Source organism: Centropristis striata, chromosome 18 (assembly GCF_030273125.1).
Source record: "Centropristis striata isolate RG_2023a ecotype Rhode Island chromosome 18, C.striata_1.0, whole genome shotgun sequence".
NCBI lineage: Eukaryota > Metazoa > Chordata > Actinopteri > Perciformes > Serranidae > Centropristis > Centropristis striata.
The window spans coordinates 20,019,748-20,028,383 of record NC_081534.1 but is presented as its reverse complement, the minus strand read 5'-3'; the positions used below and the strand labels follow the sequence as shown (position 1 = coordinate 20,028,383).

Here is an 8,636-nt window from a genome sequence, read left to right as displayed (position 1 = left end):
GGGTTTTTATGACAACATTTTTTATGCGTAGTAGAGAAAAAGGCCTTATGCATATTTTTTTGCTTTTCCTTCCATTGTACTGAACTCGTGCCGAACCGCAGTATGAGCCGAACCGTGACTTCTGTGTACTGTTCCACTCCTAATATGGATATCCATTTTTCAATACTTCATCAAACTGAACCATAGTTGTTGTCATTTTGTTACCCAGCTGTTTATGACAACCTTATTTTGACTTACCTACATCAGTGGCTCAACGGTATGGTAAGGTTAGTAGGAACATTGAGGTACATATAGAAAATATATGAAGAGGAAAGACAATCAAAACAGTTATTTAATTCAGCAGAATTTATTAGGGTTTCCTTATGTTTGCTGTTATTATTCTCTTTATCAGCCAACCTTCAGCCAAATACATCTGCATGTGCAGCCGTATGGTTGACAGTCATTTTCCATCCATTTGTCAACATCCAATGTATATTTCTACACATGATCACATAGTCACTAATTTTTTAGTATTTGTTGGGAAATGAACTGCCCATCGTGAGGAGTCATCTTCTAGTAGCAGGAATCCATGATGCGCCTCATGCTCATGAACCTCATGTTGCTCATGCCCATGCTCATGAAGCTCCTGTACTCTCCGGGCCTCATGTACATCATCCTTCCTCTGAAGTGGGGCTGCTCGTACATCAGCCAGTGGCCCTCCATCACATTGCAGGACATGAAGTTGGACATCCTGTAGCGGTCCATGACGTTCTCGCAGTCCTCCATCAGCTCATGCATTTGACCCTGGAAGTTGTCCCTCTCGTAGATCCTCATCCTGTAGGAGCCTCTGTGCATGGGGATCATGCGGCAGGACCTGATGCAGTCGCTCATGCCCATCATGCTCATGTAGTCGGCGTACTCGCCCCTCCTCATGAAGTACTGGTTTCCCATGAAGTTGGTGCGGTCGTAGACCATGAAGCAGCCCCTCTCCACCCTGCAGGAATGGCAACGGTTCATGTAGGAGGACATGTCGGGGCAGTCGCTCATGCACTCATAGGAGCGGCCCTGGAAGTTCCTGTCCTCGTAGAAGATGATTTTGTTGTTCATGTTCATGTTGCCGGAGCTCATCTTTGCCAGATGTTGTAGCTGCTGTTGCTGCTGCTGTACTTGGAGCTGAACTGCTTGTCTACCTGTTGGAAACCTTCCTTTTTATACCTGACAAGCAGAGGTCCCCTTTGTGAAAACAGCCTGACCCAGCAACATACCATCGAAGCTTACAGAGCACTGAGGGTTGTCCACATTTACAGCTGTTCCCCCAAAAGACCTGACGAATACTCTCACACAAAACCTTTTTCTAAAGGGTTAACACAAAACAATAGCACCTTTGTAACAGCTGCAAAGGCTTACATCACTGTAGGGTACAAAACCATCCTTAGCTTTGGAATTCTGCTTTGTATTGTCGTGTCATTCTTAGCAGTTTGCCAGATCATCCATTAATACTTTCTGTGAAGGTTTGTTATGTAAAAAGGTTCCCAAATGCTTACATACATCCAATATTCATAATCATCATTCATAATAATTTGCTTACAAACATAAACCACTCATAATTATTCATTGACTATTGTAGTAGTCACTGAGATGACTGTTACTAATGTTGCAAAACTATTCATTTGGTGGGGCTTTCTGTTAATAAGTGGCTGCTTCCATGTATTTTAATTGCATACTGAGAGAATAATTACAATTTGTCATTGTTACATGAATCATTTTTGGGTGTCAAGATAGATTTATTTAGCCTTTATAGTGAAATTAGGTCTACATATTTTATATTCATAGAATATAAAACATTCAGCTACATCATGTTTGAGTCTTTGTTGGATGGTTTTCACTGATTGATTTATAATGTTGCTTTAATGATTTGATATACATCTTATCTACTTACTGCCAAGAGATGTATTTGGAGGAAACTCATAGTGGTTATTAAAATCAGAATCAGTGTTATGAATACAGCTGATATAGAAAGTGTTTCCTGATTAAACCTCTCACTTTCAGCTCAACAGTGGAGGCAAGATAAAGTTTCACAACAACAGAAGGAAGTTGTGGTAAGTCAGAACCAGTGTTCCAAGGATTGTTTTTTCACAGACGTTTAAGACTAAACTGGTGTGTAATATAAGGAGTTTTAAAGACAATAACACTGTTTGTCCACATACTGTCCCATAATTCCTTTATATATTGTCTTGAAATATATCAAACCACATTCTAACACAGTGCAAATGATGAATTGAGTTATGGGAAATGAATATAGGAATTTACCTCAGTTACAGAAATGGTTTTAGTCAAGCATAAAAAATAAAATTGACAATATAAATATTAAAAATCAGCCAATGTGGAGGAGCTAACTAGACAAAGCTGCCGTTAACAGAGAAGAAGTTGTGGGTGACTGAAACAGACTCTAGTTTCATGTAAACTGTGACCATATCACTTTCATTTCTTGTTGGTTCCAGTATCGCTTCACTCAGCATACCACTCTTGTTATTTCTCTTGAGCTTTGTGGCTTAGATGTTTTCCTCCCTCAGCCATGACAGCAAGGATGAAAGTGTTCACAACATGAACTTGGACTTGAAGCAAATGAGGCTGATCATGTTTTAAAAAATGTTTTACGAAAGATGAAGACTCCCTGAGGCCCATAAAGCTCAGCATCTCAGCTGGATGTTGCAACCAGCTGACTGAACCATAATATTGGATGTTATAAAACTGCCAACAACACTTTGCTGTGTGGCCACTCTATTAAACTCAACATGATAGTTAAACTAAGTTATGGCATCTCTGGCTGCTGTTCCAGGTTGAGCAAATAGCAAATGTCAGCACAAAGTGCTCATATTCTGCTGCGGTGTATGTCCACACAAAGTATAGGGTGTGGAAGAGACTCAGCAGTGGAGACATTCCTCTGCTTTGGCTTCAGGACATTTGCAATGTGCCCTGGCTCCTAACATGACTAATATAAGGTCTGTACCAAGGTTATAATAGTTTTGGATTTTTCATTAGTTTTAGTTTTAATTTTGTTGTAATTTTTTTGTTTTCAAATGTATTTATTTATTTATTTTAAATGCTTGGTTTTGTTTAGTTTTTATTAGTTTAAGTGTTAGTTTATTTCCTCTGCCTTATCCATCTTAGCCCCAATAAGGTTATTAACTCTTGCATCTTCAGGTGTTTTGAATTTTGGGTTGAGTGAAGTGCTGAAGGCAATCGACTCACATAGTCGTGTCGACATCCCGGTCTCAATAAACAGATTTACCAATGTGTTACTGCATGTTCACTAACCAGCAGCTATTTGGTCTGAGCTAAATAAATACATTTCATATCAACCAAAAAGGCTTATGAATGAAAAAAGTTGACAAAGATAAAAACTAAGAACATTTTTACTATAATTTTAGTTAATTTTAGTTAGTTTTATAACCACACAATACAGTTTCAGTTAGTTATTGGGGTTTTTTAAACTCTAATTTTTATTTTTATTTCAGTTTACGAAAATGTTTTTTAAATCCTAGTTTTTGTTTTTTTGTTAGTTTTGGTTAACTATAATAACCTTGGTCTACTATGGTTTCACTGCTGTGCAGTGATGGTGAATTACTGTTAAACAGGAATAGCAAAGGAGCCATAATTATATAACTAAGTCTGAAAACTGAAGATTAAAGTAAAATTTGTATAAATAAGAAACATCAGTGGAGCCATTACAGCATCAGGCAGAACAAGCTGTCTGAGTGGACAAAAAATAAATAAATAAATAAATAAAGATGAGCAAAGCATCATCAGCCCCAACCAGCGGCTTCGAGAGAAAAAAAAAGGAAAGATTTTCATTCAGTTTTACATATTTTTGTTGGCCTGTGCTTCCCTATTATGTAATTTTGTTTTAATTTTCTGTTTTCATGTGATGATAAACAAATGTGAAAACTGAAGTAACGTTTGAGGTAAAACAGAAAATCATAAGTGCTGTTGGCAGAACGTAAAAACTTAATATATTAAAAAATGAAATAAATTGAGGTTCACAGTTTTTTTGCAAATAAAGATTTAAGGAAAAATATAAATAACATCATATTGATATTTATTTTGGACCAAAATTATTGAAACTGTGGAAAACAGTGTTAGCTTTCTGATGATCAAAGAACTGACGTGTTATTTTTTTAGGGAAGGCATCTGTGTTTTTACAAGGATGGTTGTTAAATCTAGATCAACTTGGAGGTTTTGGTTGTCATTATGACTAATGAAACCACATTCTAACATTCTGATATAAAACAATCTGTTCAAATAAAAAAGAATAAGGTCAGAGTTGAAATTGTGACACCCCTAATGGTGACAATACTGTTTAATTGACAAATATTTTGTGAAAAGACACCACCTAAGTATTTCTACTGAAACATATTGCTGCCACACTAAAAATTTGATTGTTTCATGCTATTTCATGATAATGATCTTTTCATGTTATAACATGATAGTTTCACGTTATTTCATAACAAAACAAGACAAAACTCGAAGCAAGAACAGATATGTTGATGGATGGATGGACGGACGGACGGACAGATGGACAGACAGACAGATAGATAGATAGATAGATAGATAGATAGATAGATAGATAGATAGATAGATAGATAGATAGATAGATAGATAGATAGATAGATAGATAGATAGATAGATAGATAGATAGATAGATAGATAGATAGATAGATAGATAGATAGATAGATAGATAGATAGTATAATTGAACACAGTGGATGATATATTTATATATAAGTATGTGTACTCTGAGAAGGGTTTCGGACCGTCTACAAAGTGCATGTTACCATGGAAAGGTGTAGGGGAAAATAAAATCACAGTCTGTTTTAAGAAGCCAAAAACGTATCGGTTCACTTATTAACTGAGTTGTAATAAGAAGAGTTCAGTTTAGTGTGTAAGGAGCCTTGACTCACATGCTGCTTTCTCAGGGTAAACCGGTGGAGCAGTGGGACTTAATGTTAACTTGTCACACAGACAAGTTACTGCTTATTACACTGCACAGCTGGAGAGCAGCATGACCAGCCCAGCAGTCTGCTGCTGGAAGGTCTACTCCGTTCCCCATCAACCTTTAACTTCAGTGAACAGTTGTTAATGTTGTACAAGAAACTTTATGTGAAATGAGTGCTTTTCTTCCTATTTTTGTGTCCTTGTGGTTATGTAAATAGAGCAGCTCTGAGTGGTGCTACTAAGAGTTGTCTCTAAATGTCCTGACTACTCATGTACAAAAAAAAGGAACTTGACTTTGAACTTTCACTTGCAGTGAAAGAACTTCCTCTAAATGCTCATTTGTGTACTTTCAGAATCAGTTCAGTAAAACATGAAACTTAAGTCAGTCACTATATTAAAATGACTTCTTAGTCATGCCTTTTTAAACATTTTTTTCCTTTCATTAACATGGCCCCCTATTGTCAATATAGCTCGGAAAGCCATCCATCCTCTGAATGCTCTAGGTCTCTAGTTTATGGTTGTGAAGTTTTATGAGGCTGTGATTATCCAAGATTATTGTCCTCAAGTTTCAAGAAATGGTCTCAGTACAATGAAATGGCCACAATGGGGACTAACAATACAACTTCAAGACTGTTTAGGCAGTATGCAGAAAATTTTACATTTTCATTTTACATTTGGTACACTTAAATTTTCCACAGCTTTTTGATTGCAGGAGGTAAACAATGTTTTAAAGTAAGCTTTAATTCCAAGAGAAGAGGAATTTCTCAGAGGCAGAAAGTGAAACACTGACGTCCAACAGCTGCAACAGAAAAAAATGGTTTTGTTTGGCAGAATAAAAAGTGAAAAGGAAGGAAATCAGTGACGCTGTCAGCAGAGTAGCAGTGGACCATTAAACTCCTGGGGCCTCATGTATCAACGCTGCATACACACAAAAACATTGCATACGCTGATTTCCCCGCACACGCCACATGTATGAAAAGTGAACTTGCCGTGAGAATGTGCGGTGGCATCGCAAACTTTTGTTTGGTGGAAACTGTCATTTATGCTCAATTTAAAATATGTTTCATGTCTAAACTCAAACTACACACAACTGGCTCTATATATTTTGCTATTCACACTATTTTTATATAGTTTGCTAGCCAACTACATTGAACAAAAATATAAACACAACCACTTTTGTTTTTGCTCCCAATTTATGAGCTGAACTCAAAGAGGACCTCCACATCCAGCATGTTCACCTCCAAGATCGTCTGAGACCAGCCACCGAAACAATTGGATTGCAACCAAAGAATTTCTGCACAAACAGTCAGAAACTCTCTCAGGGAAGCTCATCTGCATGCTTGTCGTCCTCATTGGAGTCTTGACCTGACTGCAGTTCGTTGTCGTAACTGACTTGAGTGGGAAAATGCTCACATTTGATGGCGTTTGGCACGTTGGAGAAGTGTTCTCTTCACGGATGAATCCTGGTTTTCACTGTTCAGGGATGGCAGACAGTGTGTGTGGCAACAGGTAGGTAAGCTGTTTGCTGCTGTCAACATTGTGGATCGAGTCACCCATGGTGGCGGTAGGGTTATGGAATCGGCAGGCATAAGTTATGGACAATACATGTGCATTTTATTGATGGCATTATGAATGCACAGAGATACCGTGACTAGATACTGAGGCCCATTGTTATGCCATTCATCCACGATCATCACCTCATGTTGCAGCATGATAATGCATGGCCCTATGTTGCAAGGATCTGTACACATCATGTAAACATTCCTGTTCTTGCATGGCCAGCATACTCACCGGACATGTCACCCATTGAGCATGTTCGGGATGCTCTGGATCGGCGTATACGAGAGGGTGTTCCAGTTCCTGGCAATATTGAAGAGTGGACCAACATTCCACAGGCCACAATCAACAACCTGATCAACTCTATGCGAAGAAGATGTGTTGCACTGCGTGAGACAAATGCTGGTTACACCAGAGACTGACTGGTTTTCTGACCCTCCCAATAAAGCAAAACTGCACATTTTGGAGTGGCCTTTTATTGTAGCCAGCCTAAGGCACACCTGTGCAATAATCATGCTGTCTAATCAGCATCTTGATATGCCACACCTGTGAGGTGGGATGGATTATCTCAGCAAAGAAGTGCTCACTGTCACAGATTTAGACAGATTTGTGAACAATATTTGAGAGAAATGGTTATTTTGAGTATATAGACAAAGTTTTAGAGAGTTCAGCTCATGAAAAATGGGACCAAAAACATAAGTGTTGCCTTAATATTTTTATTCATTGTATGATTACTATAGCTTTTTGATTTTAATAAACATGTAATGTTGTAATAAGGTGAATGGAAGCTAGGCTGTCCAACAGGGATACAGCAGTGCACAACTATGGTAGTGTCTGTCATTTACTTCGCTGAGTGTGCTTGTATTAATGACAGTTACACACAGACACGCGCACACATTTATTATGGGGAATCACTGCACTCCTCATGTGACAAAACATTACGTTAGCCTAGCTAGACAGTGATTACCAGTAGTCAATGATTTCCATGAATTGATAAATTCAGAATAAAACTAAGGCTGAGCACAAATGGATTGCTATCGTACCCATGGTCCCTATGCCTCACTCCTGGCCGCTGGTAGGGAGGAGGGTGGAGGCAGCTCCTGAGATGAACAGCTAGCTTTTACACTTTAATAAAGAAAACACTGGGTCAACAAAAAAAAGCATGTGAACGTTTTCCACTAGAATTTTTAAGTTAAGCCAACTGCAGGCAGAATTACATTCATTCAAAGCAATGTTTTGAGTATGGTAAATTACATTTTAAAACATTTTAAGTAACATGAACTTAATAATTGTCAACATGAATCCAAGTATTTAAGTTGATCCAACATAATGTTTTAAGTAAGGTGAAGAAGTGTTTTGGCCACAATAAAACACATTTCTAAGTAACATGCCCACAAAGCAGACAAGGTTAGAGTTTTGAGCAACTTCGCCTCCTGTGAATCACAGGCTACCGTGATGCCATGCCCCATGAAGACAGTTGGGTCTTTTTCTAAGAGAGATGGAGATTAAATAACACAACAATAAGGACTTCAGAGAGGACTTCAATTTTTAAAGTATAAACAAACACCATTAATGATCAGACTTTTTTTTTAACCACGTGCTGTGTCTGCTCTTCCGTCAAGACCTTGAGAAAAAATCTTTAGCCAAGCTCAGCAGGAATCCCCCAGAAATGAGGTGTACGTACAGAGCCTTGCTGTCATTGTGAAGAAAGAAGCGGTTAATATCAAATGATTATAACACAGTCTGAGGAAGATGATGATGGTGTGTGTGATTGTGTAGTTTGAGGGTGCCTGAGGGAAAACCACTCTGACAGCAAGGAGATGACAAACACCTTCTGAGGTTGCTAGGAGTATTTAGAGGCATGAGGGGGATGTCAAAACCTGGCAACCGAACAGCAGCTAAGGGACTCTTTCCTGGTGCTCAAAAAGAACAGAAATCCAGTATTCAAATTAATTAGAACCATTTATTAAAATTAACAGTAAATCCTTAAAAGTGCAAACAGGAGAATGTAGCCTACAGATGCTGCTAAGACAAAACAATATGCACTCAGAAGCTTTATGAGGAGGAACAGTGTTATAAAATTAAGTAAAACCCTGTGCATGTGCA

General features: G+C 38.1%; 1 protein-coding gene across 1 annotated transcript; it reads right to left on the bottom strand.

Moving 5' to 3' along the window:
• Window positions 1–375: 375 nt before the first annotated feature.
• On the bottom strand, window positions 376–1,107 carry LOC131991109 (gamma-crystallin M2-like). Its single transcript, XM_059356415.1, has one exon. The coding sequence runs from the start codon at window positions 1,105–1,107 to the stop codon at window positions 553–555; it is 555 nt and encodes a 184-aa protein (XP_059212398.1). The 3' UTR covers window positions 376–552.
• Window positions 1,108–8,636: the final 7,529 nt, after the last annotated feature.

Coding starts and splice junctions, on each gene's coding strand:
- LOC131991109 (XM_059356415.1), bottom strand. CDS start 1,107: ATGAGCTCCGGCAACATGAACATGAACAACAAAATCATCTTCTACGAG.